This window comes from Diadema antillarum, unplaced genomic scaffold (genome assembly GCF_040938485.1).
Source record: "Diadema antillarum isolate AM-2024a unplaced genomic scaffold, OU_Dant_1.0 seq00001319_RagTag, whole genome shotgun sequence".
Classification (NCBI taxonomy): domain Eukaryota; kingdom Metazoa; phylum Echinodermata; class Echinoidea; order Diadematoida; family Diadematidae; genus Diadema; species Diadema antillarum.
The window spans coordinates 55,573-68,998 of NW_027272091.1; the positions used below are offsets into that span (position 1 = coordinate 55,573).

The following is a 13,426-nucleotide window of genomic DNA, read 5'->3' on the forward strand; positions in this document are numbered from 1 at the left end:
GAAAGAGCATGTAATTTTAAGAAGGATTCAACGTTTATTTGATGAAAATTGGTTTTCAAATGACTGAGATATCCAAAAAAGGTGATAATAATAAAGGGCGACAGGCCACGCCTTTTATTAGGATCTCTTTGTTTCACCTTGTTTTTTATATCTCAGCCATTTCAAAACCGATTTTCATCAAATAAACTTTTGATACCCTTTAGAATTGCATGCTCTTTGACATCTCATAGAGTGGTTTGTGAATATCTCGCAAAACGTCAAAAGCTAAATCCTCACCTCGACCAGAATTGTACACACCCTTTAATATGACAGAAACATGCAAGTTATGCTGAGTTGAGAGGAAGGTACAATCCAAAGTCTTTTGTTAAACATTTCAGTACTTTAGCAATGATTGACAGATGATGTCACCTCAAGAATATTAATAATGATTGGTTTGGAAGGATTTTTTGTGGGCATTCCCAAGTAATCTGAAGAAAAAATAGAAGAAAAAATCATTAAAAATATATGGAATGTTTCTAGATATTTGTTTTACCGCAAAAGTGATGTTCAACGGTATCATAAATAACACTAATCAACATGCATTTGGATTTCAGGTCTCTCGGCAAGTCTGCGGCATTGTATTGCAAATGTATTGAAAACCATTTCATTCGTCAGAAATACTTTAATAGCACAAAGTGAAATGCACAATGCTGCACTGTCACACATGTTTGCAATGTTTGTGATTCCAAACAAACTGAACCATCAATAAAAATACACAAGAAAACAAGAATTGAACCCGATAAACAATTCTTCTCACAAACGTGCTGTATCCGTTTTGTATTTATTGCCAATTTCTGTGGGTCTACATCAATCATCCTTTTCAAATCCCTTCAAAACATTCAGCAAGGTTCATTCCCATAATCTTTTGATAGTCGGAATACACTTCACCAGTGCTCTTCTATGACTGCTGCATAACCAACCATACATATAAGTTGACTGCAATAGCACAAACTAATGTACTGCTTATAATACTCAATCTACAACATGACTACACAAGAATCTGAATTGTCTGTATCTACACTGATTTTAGGAGCTTACAGGTATACACAAACATGCAGATTTGTGGCAGTAAATGCATTCTAAATGTTAAGACCTAACAAATCATGTCGCAAGCACTATGTTTATCTAATCTGGTTGAATATTAATGCATAGCAAATGATAAATCTAGTTAAAGTATGATGGTTAGCATATATACAAGTAGGCCTACATTTAACCGTTCACCCAAACACAATGTCTGAGGGGGAACAAAAATTTTCGCAAGCATTGCACATACAACCTGAACAAACATATGGTACCAAACACAAATATTCTTACAATACAGTTACACACACAAAAATGTTGACTTTACAAGTACATCACACAAGGTTAAAAACATTGTATATGCTTTTATATCTTACTTAAACACTCTTGCAGGATGAAAAATAAAACTTGGCATAGTGCATTCACGAGAAACCAATCATTGTCATCTCCGCATTTCAAAATATCTGAAATTCGTAATCTGAACACAGCAAATTTACTATCACAAAGTGCAGATTACGACACATTGTACGATCTGTTTATAGATGCGCATGTCAAACGATGAAAAATAATATTTATGATAAATTTCTGAAAACAGGACAATCTCTTTCTCAAAAGCAATCACATCTTTCTCATACAAGTGTGACTGTATTATATAAACTTTTACATTCTGTACACATCTGTATTGTGGTCCTAAATGTGCAACCTTGCCTGACAAGCAGTGGAAGGCATAGTAACTTGTCAATTATTTGCCAAACATGAAAACATTTTGACCACTTTTCTTATCTAATAGCAAAGTTTACTGCAATGACATAAGCAAGACACCATATCCCAAATTCCTCACAAAGAATAAGTGTGTGAAAGTCTGTCTCCAGCAGAGTTGAAAATGACCACTGCTGTTTCAAAAACTAGAATGGAACAAACTCAGTTCTATAACCTTCCCCTTCAATCAAAAACTTGAAGAATGGCTTGGAATACGTTTGTTGATAATAGCAAATAATCACTGAATTCTTCTACGCATTGTGAATGAACACTTTGTACATGGATATTTAAACTGTAGACATAATCATTACACACTGTTATATCAAACTATCTTGGTTTAGGCGTGTGATTTCACCGAAGTTTCCTCCCAACCCCAAAGCAGCATGTTTCAGCAACCTTCAACAGCCCTACATTAGTAACATTCATTCATCATACTCAACGTCTTCATACAACGGGTATTAATTTTCAGGCACCGCTCCTGATCGCACACGCCAGGAAAATATACCACGTGGCATTTTCTTTTAGAAACATAGAAACTGACAGTGTGAAAAGTCTTCAGCCATTCATTCTGCACCACTGAGGAATTTCTGTCCTCATTTACAATATGAAGTCAAGGTGATAAAAAGTATTTACCTTCATTTTCTTTCACATTGAAAAAAAGAAGAAAGGCTATTGCTGGCAAACCATTTTGGGTCTTTGCACATATTTTTGCAGTTCATGTTCATGTTATGAAATATTCCGAATTGTACATGTATATCACTTTGTACTGCACTAACTACAGGTACACGGCAGCAGTGCCTGCAAATAACATTAGACATATGCAAAGCAAGCCTATTCTAACAATATGTCACTTCATTATTACTTCGAACAATCCCCATCCACGAAATAAATTAAAAGAGTAAAAAAAAAGACAACAAATAAATTCACATTCATGTTCATGTTCATGTTCATGTTACGAAATATTCTGAATTGTATATCACTTTGTGCAGCACTAATTACACGTACACGACAGCAGTGCCTGCTAATACTAGTCATATGCAAAGCAAGCCTATTCTAACAATACCTCACTTCGCTATTATTTGGAACAAGCCCCTTTCACAAAAACAAATTAAATAGATAAAAAACAAACAAATAAATTCATTTTTTTTTCTACCAAGGCTCGCATTGTTACAGCCTCTTAAACTTCTTCCTTACAAGATTATGATATTTCCACAGACTTTGTGCAGAAACCACTACATTCCTTAAGCAGTGGGTAAGATTCCTTTGGACAGCCATAGAAAATTTGTTCTCCCATATGAAGCAAATATGAAACCATCTTCAAAAACTTTACCAGACCCTGTGTAGCACCAGCTAATAGCATTGCCTATCATAGCATCATAAATATTCTGCCTTTCTTGGTTATCTAGCTTTGTTTCATACTGACCTTCATTGAGGCTTGCATGGGTGATCTTTATGATAATAATGAACTTCTAGCAACTCTCTTGGAAAAACAAAAAGAAATGAGAGGAAACATAGCACATATATCATAAAAGTACTGTGGAAGGGAAATATAAAGGGAGGGGAACACACATAAAGTCTTGGAATCACACAGCATAATAGAAGTTCTTCTTTTGGTAATCCTCTCCTCAGTTTTCTTTTGGTTCACAGCATGCATGTACTATCACAAAGCCTATAAACAATACAAGACTACATCTACACACAGACACACACACAAAAACGACAACAACAAAACAAATCAAAACAAAAACAGACAAGTAAAATGACACTTGTAACAATTACGTAAGCCCCACCTTACCTGACATCTTTACACCAATACATCCAATGTGTGGGAAAAATGCCAGCACTAGTAAATTTGCATATATGAGCATGCCAATTGTTTCATAGCGCTTTTCCGTGCTCTTTTAGCTGACTTTACCAATACTGAACTTGTCACAGAATTTGTAATGTTTGTGCCATCATGCACAAATCTATACTTCTCTACTTTTTCATTTTTGCTTTGGTTAGTGTTGTTGTGCTCCTCTATGAAGCAATGGTCTCACAATGAAAATTCCTCCTGAGAGGAATTTTCTCTGTCAAAACATTTGCAACCTTTCAGGCACCCCAATATTTATAAGGATATATTCAGTCAAGTAGCATAAGATTAAACAATGGAAAACATACAAAATCAGCATAATTGATCGTCTTGGCTATTACTCTATCACCAATGCTGCCAAGCTTGCTCATTGGTAGAGCTGAACTTCTGTAACTGTGAAAGAAATCAGCACTAACATTTCAACCATTAGGATTTGTCAACATGAACAATATATGGATCTTCTCATGAAGAACATTTGCCCATCAGTCTCAGAGACTCCAACCCAAAGCACCTTCTGATCTGGAGATTCTCCCGCCTGAAACCCCTTGCAAACGGGAGACTCCAAGTTGATGTGTGCGAAGCGCGAAATTCCCAGGGTTCTAGATGCTCTCTGGTGCTATCTAAGGCTTATTTTTTTCAACATACAATAGCAATAAGTAAGAAATCCTTTCCAACGGGAGACACAGAGCCAGGGCGGGAGAAATTAAATCTCAAACAGGAGAACGGGAGATTTTGCAAAAATGGGTTTCGGCAGGAGATCTCCCGTCGAAAACGGGAGAGTTGGAGTCTCTGCAATCTCAGTTGTGCAGGTGGTCCATCTCCCACAGATGAATAGATAATCCTAATTATTGTAATATTCCAAACAAAGAGTACCAACTCTGGTAACATATGGTGCCAGATCAATTCTTGATTCAAAACTGAAATGTAACTATAGCAATGCTGCAAACTGGCATTGGTCCGACGGTCCCTGACCAGTAAAAATCACTGTCAGACCAGTAACCTTTTAAGGAATGGACCAGTAAAAAATGGAGAAACTGGGTATCTACTGGTCCAACAGACAGGCTGGACCACTACAAAAAATGAGTTAGTGTGCAGCGTATGCAGCCCTGACTATAGTATTAATAGAAATTCAGAACATGAATGTACAAACATTTTTGAACAGCCAAAGATAGAAATAAAGCACTCACGATACTTTAAAAAAAAAACGTAATACAGATGTTTCAAGTAAGGTCTTCGTTTCCATACAAATCAAGAATGTGAAACTGCATAATAAGAAACATAGCTTCATGACAAAGTTGGAAAGGCATACATTGTGAAAAGAATTGATACTGTGTATGTTTAAAGGCAAAACATGGCACTATCGGGGGGCATGGAGGACAGAAAAACTTTCAAGGAAGACCTCATCATCAAGAGCATGTAGAGTAATTGACAAAAGGCCTCACTTTGACAAATCCTTGTTACATCAGAAGACTTCCATAAATGATGCAATCCATTTCCTAAAACTGCTCATGTCAACTGAAAACAGGAATGATTGAAGTTGGACTGAATATTTCTGCTTTCATTAGGCCGACTGCCGTTCAAAAGAAAAAAAAAATGAACTCACTTTCCTTTGACATCAGTTCCACATCTGTAAATGTTGTGTACATCACTTCTCCTTGCTAACAATTTGGAATTAATCCTTTCATTACCACTGACCAACCACAGTGCATGTGACATCCATGGCACTGTAGAGTTGTGGTCCTGTGAGAGTTAATATTGAAACTTTCTAGAGGTAGACTCTCACAAAAGAACAAGATATTGTTTGTTTGTGTTGTTAGCATTTCAACATATTCAGAATGGGTAATGTTAAAGACCATAGAATGCTCAACTTGAACTGTTTGAATATATCACCATCACCTGGTCTACACTGTACCATGATTGCTCATTTATTTATTTTTTTTGGAAGATGGTTCTCTTTTTGACCAAGACCACCCCAGGAGGTAGAGGCAACGTCACACCTTGAGGACAGCGTAAACTCCATTGTTGAAGAGCGGAGTAAAGTACGGGGAGTGACTCTCCTGAAGGCGGATGCATAGAGGCATCTTGTTGACATTCTCTGGATCCTCAATGTCCCAAATCTCTGGCATGCTGCAGCCAAGTCTGTGACAGCAATTAGGAGATTAAGTATCACAAGTTATTTTATTACAAAGCAGACACCACATCTACTAAGATTATGATTTATGATTTTCTTCATTCCTATCATACTCATATCTCATATATCATATCTTAAAAATCACTGCAGTCTTGTCAATGAGGCATTTCTTTTTTTTTTTACATTTTTAATTCCTATTTCATTTTTTTTTTCTTTTTGATAGAGTAATTTTGGCATTGTCGGCCATGGAAGTGACAGTCTTTGCACTGCATCATGAGACCTGATACTACGGAGCTTTAGATTTGCGGCGCGCACGTTTGAGACAACGCTTGGGCTTGACGTTCTCCTCTCTCCCTGCATCGTGTTGAAAAGTAGCTTTAGATTATGTTAAGACGCAACCTATAAAAAATAAAATGGCGCCCCCATATGATCGGTGCATGAAGTAACTCTCTACATCATGAATTGAGCAGATGTAAAATTAGCTCAGAACGCGTAGTGAAAACCCAGGCGACGCGTGCTATAAATAGATTGACTGTGATACGCGATTCTGCGCATGCTCAGAACATGTTTTTTTCCCTCTGAACATCCCCGTCACAAAAATCTAAAGCTCCCTATTACCGAGATGATTTAACAATGAATGAGAAAGTTATAACAGCGGGATAGAGCTCAGAATATTATAAATTCAGGCTTAATTTTCTTGAAAATTCAATACATACTACTTTAAATATTGAGTGATCTAGCTGTCACATAGTTGCTGTTCTGGGTTTTTTTTTCTCCCTAGTTTAGGGTTCTTGAGGTTTCACACATTTAGGTGATCATAACAGTCCTATATGAATTTATGTCATGATATCAAATATATCATCTTTCATTGTGTACCACTCCCAGTAATACAATTTACTGGATACGCCATATATTTCGTGAGTCTAAATTTTCGTGAATCGGGAATTCCTGACAATTTTGCAAGTGGTTAAATTCGCGATCGTGGAGTCCTGTACTGAACAGAGAAGTGTACACCCATACGTCACATTCACATCGGGATCAGAGTCAATATTTTCGCGTGTCGATAATTTCGCGAATAGCATCTGACTCGCGAAATTCGCGAAATATTCGGTGTATACAGTACATTCAAATGGGGGTTCGTAATGTCAATACTAATCTCTGCATGCCCACGAAAAATATGAATCATTTTTATCAACCATCAATTCAGTTGCAAGATCCTAAAGTACAAACAATAAACACAAACAAACAAACAAACAAACAGACCATGACTCTGCATCTCAGGAATATTATGAAGCCTAATTGAGTACAGTGACTAGCAATGGTCAACAATAGGTATAAACCTGGCACACTTGCATCATACAAAAAAAAAAAAAAAGAAGTAGAAAAATTGTGACTCACTTCGACCTGCGCACACACCAAGAGTGTTCCATGATGGCATACTGCACACCCAGGCTCTTGTACCCCAAATGAACCTCTTTGGCTGATTTGCGGCTGAACATGGCATACACTAGCTTTGTCCTGGCTCTGCAGATATAGTAAGCACAGCAAAAATCCATATACATTTAGATAATTGACAACAAGGCTGGAAATGCTTGAGCATTCATCTCAATCATGTGATCACAATGTAACTTATTATTACCTCCGCCAAAGGAGGAGGTTATGTTTTCGTTACCGTTGGTTTGTGTGTTCGTTCGTTCGTTAGTTAGTTTGTCCGTGTGCAAAATAACTAAAAAGGTAGTTAACAGATTGGGATGAAACTTGCAGGAAAGGTTTAGAATGACACAAGTAGCAAACGATTAACTTTTGGTAGTGATCCGAGAATTTTGGGGGAATTTATGAAGGATCTTTTATATTTCGGCAGGTAGGGTCAATGAACTTGGGAGTTCAGGCTGCGCATATTTGAGGTTTGCATGCGTGCACTTAAGTGCATGCTCTAGTTTCTGCTAGGGCAAGGCACGCCGTGCAGCCAAGGGTTTATGATGTAACAAAGGCTTCTATATTGGGAAATCGGGCGACTTTCAGCACACAATGCTATAAGTATGTATGGGTGGAAATCACTCATATCTCTATGGAAGAACAAGATCAGTGGTGGAAATGAGCTGCATGCTTGGTGGAGGTCTGCGCTCTCAGAGTGCTTTTCTAGTTTAGAATATGTCATACTGTCAACATTTGAGTTACTTCACTCTCATTCTCAGTGTGCTGTATCCTATGATTTATTACTAGTAGAAGGAGGGACATGACAGCTATTCTGTTCAAATATCAAACTGTGCCACAGTCCCATGCACTGACTGTGAAAAAAAAAAAATGGAAACTTGGTAGCTGTCTAACCCGTTGAAGACTAGTCACAAGTATACTCATGCAGATATGTATGAGAAATGTGTGTTATACATGTAGCAAAATCAACTCATCCTAAATGGGTTAAAGATGAGTAAATCCAACAGGGCATCTACAAAAGTGTAAATCAGACATTCACATCTACCATTCTCCCATCTCTTGCTATAGCCATGCACCAAAAATGTTCTAAGGTTCAACTCTTTACGCATCATGCTCCCAGAGTGAACATATTCACCAAGTTTGGATCCTAGGTCAATAACCACATGTCTATTTACAATGCTAGAGGTACTTGGTAATGATTCACACACGGGGTATAAAGTTTTATATGTGCTGTGGCTAATCCTTATACTCACTGCGCTGCACTGTGAACCTCTTTAAGCAACAAAGACATAATTTTGCCAAATTGTCTAGCTGTCTTTGATCATTGCGAATAAAATTTACAAGTTATCATGATTGGATTTTGCACATGGGAGGTGACATGCAAGGGACGAAAATGGACAAATACTACAGAGGCCCAAAGCAATCTGCAATCTCACCTCAGCCCAGCGTCCTCATAATGAGGGTGGTTCACAATTCTTCTTTCCGTGGACAGCTTCACAGATGCCATGGTGGGCATCGGACCAGCAAACACTGCATCTGGAATATCGCATTTGGGAAGAGTAAAATGACACAGTAACATGACGGTGGGCACTGGGATACTATGTAAAATGTTAGAGGTAAACGCAAACTTTGATATGAAGAAATTACACCAAACTTATCTGCAAGAATTATGCCAAACTGTTGTACACATAAAACATTTGTCATTCATTTTTGTCTTTAAATATTTTCTGTACTGAAAATAGCATCTCTTCATTTTCTATTCTCTCTCCACTTTCCCTGGGCACTGAACAGAATGACACATAGAGACAGAATTTCTCTCTCCTTTATTCAATTTTTGTTCTTTGCACATTAAGGTAGTCATTCCACTTAAACAAAAGCAAATGTTTGGTGGTGAGGTTCATTACCATCTTAGGCACAAAGGGCAAATTCAGATTTTGGCCTATGAGTTTTATTACGGTGCCTCATCTTATGAAGTAGCAACAAGGTAGATATAAAGAGAAAACACCAACAAGATCTAGTCTAAACTCATGGAATGATCCCCTGAACTCTCTATGTGTCTACACTATGTCTCAGCTGTAACTTGCCATACTCAATACTGGCATTTATGCAGGCAGTTGATTGTCTACTTACAAGAACTGGGTGTACTGGTAGCATATATCAAATCTGTGCAAAAGTACATATCTTGGAAGAAACAGTCCAATTCTCCCATAAAAAAAAATGACAATGACATACAGCTGAATAGAAAAATCCCACTCAGTCACTCAGCCATGAAAGTGAAACAGTCTTGCAAGAACTTAACTATCAATCTATATAGATTTGGAGGATACAGTACACCCCCCCCCCCTTCACTGACAATTAGTTTTTAGTAATCTCTGCAGATCAGCAGAAAGCAAAATAAGTCTAAACAAGGAAAAGTAGAAATTACGCAGTGCGTAACATATGTCCCCGCCGGAAGTAGCATTTAGTGGCAAAATGTACAATATAGGTAAAAAATCAAGGTCAAAGGTCAAAGAAGTCAAAGGTCAAAATTCTGTGTAGAAGTTTTGAAGCCTGCACCTAGTGCCATCACATAAAAGCAAACGAAATCGAAATCGGGTTAGAAATGGCGAAGGAGTAGCATTTTGTAGCCAATGTACAATATAGGTAAAAAATCAAGGTCAAAGGTCAAAATTCTGTGTAGAAGTTTTGAAGCCCTCACCTAGTGCCATCACATAAAGCAAACAGAATCAAAATCGGGTTAGAAATGGCGAAGGAGTAGCATTTTGTAGCCACTGTACAATATAGGTCAAAAATCAAGGTCAAAGGTCAAAGAAGTCAAAGGTCAAAATTCTGTGTAGAAGTTTTAAAGCCCTCACCTTGTGCCATCACATAAAGCAAACGGAAGTGAAATTGGGTTAGAAATGGCGAAGGAGTAGCATTTTGTAGCAAAATGTACAATACAGGTCAAAAATCAAGGTCAAAGGTCAAAGAAGTCAAAGGTCAAAATTCTGTGTAGAAGTTTTGAAGCCCTCATCTAGTGCCATCACATAAAGCAAACGGAATCGAAATCGGGTTAGAAATGGCGAAGGAGTAGCATTTTGTAGCCAATGTACAATATAGGTCAAAAATCAAGGTCAAAGGTCAAAGAAGTCAAAGGTCAAAATTCTGTGTAGACGTTTTAAAGCCCTCACCTAGTGCCATCACATAAAGCAAACGGAATCAAAATCGGGTTAGAAATGGCGAAGGAGTAGCATTTTGAAGCAAAATGTACAATATAGGTCAAAGGTCAAGGTCAAAGGTCACAACTGAAATTTTGTGTAGAAGTTTCAAAGCTCCCATGTAGTGCTATCATATAAAGCAAACAGAATCAAAATTGGCTCATAAATGACAGAGAAGTAGCAAATTGAACATTTTGATCACACACGGACGCACAGACAGACAGACGGACAGACAGACGGACGGACGGACGGACACACGGACACACATACGTACGGAGCCCGTTTCATAGTCCCCTGCTCGAACTCGTTCGGCGGGGACAATAATGATGATGGAGTATTTGGGTTTAATACCTCGGGGAGTATTGGCCATGATCCACTCGAGAAGCTCCTCCTGCGGAGCATTGGAGAAGTCTCCACTGATGTTCCACTGATGCCTGAGGTTGGCCACGCCCTGGATGGACATCAGGGCCAGAAGAAGAACCACACCCGCCTGATGGTAGTCATCTCTCTTTAGGAACCTGAAAATCTGAAGAAAAAGAAAAGCAGCTGATTCCTCATGAAGGGAAATATCCATCCTGATATGATGCTGCTTTGTATGAAGACAGAAAAGTCAGAGGAGTAGATCAGTGATTTTTTTTTTTTTGTGGAAAAAAATCCATGCACACAAGCAAAAAAAAGTTATGAACTTTTAAGGTTCTGTGTGATCTAGGTGTTGTGCAGTACTCCTTTCTTTTTTTTCTTTTCTTTTTTTACAGAGAGTTTCACTATTTTCATTCTTCTAAAATACTTCGACACAGACAGAACAAAAGGACCTGTTTAACTGAAGGAGATTTTGCTGCTAGTCATGTGACTCTTTAAGACTCTTTAAGAAACTGCTTGCTCTCTTAAGAAAGAGGTGTCTCCAGGGTGACATTCAAAATGTCTCTGGTAGGTCGCCAATGGGTCACTACAAGGTTGCCGACAAAATTAACCACCACGACTAAGGAGACGTCACAGAGATGTCAGAGAGACATCTCCAAGATCAGCTGGAGACTGGAAACGGTCTCCGAGAAAATCTAACATGTTTGATTCTCTCAGAAGTTCCACGACACCAGGCTAGTCTCCACGAGACCCACAAGATCTGTGAGACTCAAGTCACTACCAGGTTGCCACCTAGTCTCAAAGCCAATGAGATGTACACTTTATACATACGCATAGTACACTTCATCCCCCTCCTTTCATTGATTTTCCTCCTACTTCCCCACTCTTCTTACCTTTCCTCTCCTTTCATGTAGATATGCTATCATCACATATTCACTATTATAAAATGGGTTCAAGAATGTAGCCAATTGGAAGCGCTGAAATGAGTCACGTGTGCTTGTATTAATTTCTCACTAACATGCACGACCGACGTCACAATGTTTGCACTAGCAGTGCGCACTCAATCAGTTGTTACAAGGGCGTCGCGCGCTACTATATGCGCTGTCAATCCTGTAAACAACTTCTAGTTCGGGCTGCCGGCCGGCCTTTCTTGTGTGCATAACATGTGTGGCGTACATATACTCTTATATGTGCAGGATTTCCGAGTGCGACGTGTGTAAATGTTTGGGACGAACATCTTCGGACATCTTGATCCACAAAGGTACGTGGAAAATGCTGTTAGTTTTCGACCCATTTTATAAAACAAATGATGCACATGATTTATTTCGTGGCGTTAGTGGAGATGTAGCGCAGTCGAGGGTATTTACAATTGTGAAACATGCACTACATTGTAAATACTCGAGAGTATATCATCATTTGTATACCAATACACTACAGAATGGAGGAAGGTAGGAATTTGAAAAATGTAAGAGTTAGTAGAATTGACTCACCTGCTTGGAAGCCAGTAAACTGGAAATTATACACAGATGAGGCGAGAAGAAGACCTTTAACCTCATGATGAGGACTGCCATGACCAGAAAGGCCAGGAGCTGGAACAGGTGATATACCAACTGGAACATGTGCAGAAGAAGACAGAGAAAGAGAGAGAGAGAGAGAGGGTCTAGGGTATTAGTACCTGTACAGCGCTAGCAGTCATTTTGCACCGATCCTTTTCAGATACTGCATGCCAATTAAATGACAAATGTAGTACTAGTACTAGTACTGCAGCACAAGTCCATGCCATGTTAATGATATGACAGAACATCCATGGTTATTTGTTTTTGTACAACTCAACAAAAAATTAGACCGTGAGGTTTAGCCTATTTGACAGCATGCAGGTAACTTTAAAGGGGTATATGATATGGATTACAATGTTATAAATTAATACTCAAATAACTCTGTCTGTAGTGACTGTTAAATTCTTGACAAATGCTTTTACAGATCAAGGGATTTATAGTCAATAAAGACTGTAACACCTGCAAGAGTTGGTTTTTCTGTGGGCAATGTTAATAAATGGAAAACAGACATATTGCTGAGGTCCAATCTGAAACACATGTGCCATTCTTTACAGCATGTTTTTATACCAATTGAATATCATACTGATTTTAATAATGAACAGTAAAATATTTTTCTTACCTCTGCATGTGGCTTGCATCTTATTTCTCTGCAAAATAGACATAAAATCGAGATAAATTATTTCTTTCTGACTCAGAATCAAATTACGTCTTGCACATTACAGTATTCCTCCCTCAGAATGTATCACAAGTTCAGACAGAGAGGTAGATTTTGTTGTATCCAAAAAGCTTAACCCGTTGAGGACGGGTTGATTTTGCTACAACACACATTTCCCATAGACAACTGCCCGAGTATACTCGGGACTCGTCCTCAATGGATTAACACTTCCCTCCTTCAAGCACTTTCTAAGCAGGCTACTATACATACTGCAGTTTTCCCTGTTCAGGTTAGGACCTTATGTCTCATTTGACCAACAGAGTACAGACTATAACACCTACACTGAAAACCTGTGATTGGATTTGAGCAAATACTGATTCCAATGAGACTTCTGAACTAATTGAACATTTCCTCCCTTTGCTT

General features: G+C 38.3%; 1 protein-coding gene across 1 annotated transcript in view; it reads right to left on the reverse strand.

Moving 5' to 3' along the window:
• Positions 1–5,661: 5,661 nt before the first annotated feature.
• LOC139708220 (protein C-mannosyl-transferase DPY19L1-like) overlaps positions 5,662–13,426 on the reverse strand; it is a 33,426-nt gene continuing 25,661 nt past the window's right edge. Inside the window, exons 16-21 of the mRNA XM_071620192.1 lie at positions 12,968–12,995; positions 12,283–12,402; positions 10,784–10,958; positions 8,672–8,771; positions 7,200–7,325; positions 5,662–5,809 (exon numbers count right to left, since the gene is read on the reverse strand). Coding sequence (XP_071476293.1) covers positions 5,662–5,809; positions 7,200–7,325; positions 8,672–8,771; positions 10,784–10,958; positions 12,283–12,402; positions 12,968–12,995 — 697 coding nt within the window. The remainder of the gene's footprint in view (positions 5,810–7,199; positions 7,326–8,671; positions 8,772–10,783; positions 10,959–12,282; positions 12,403–12,967; positions 12,996–13,426) is intronic.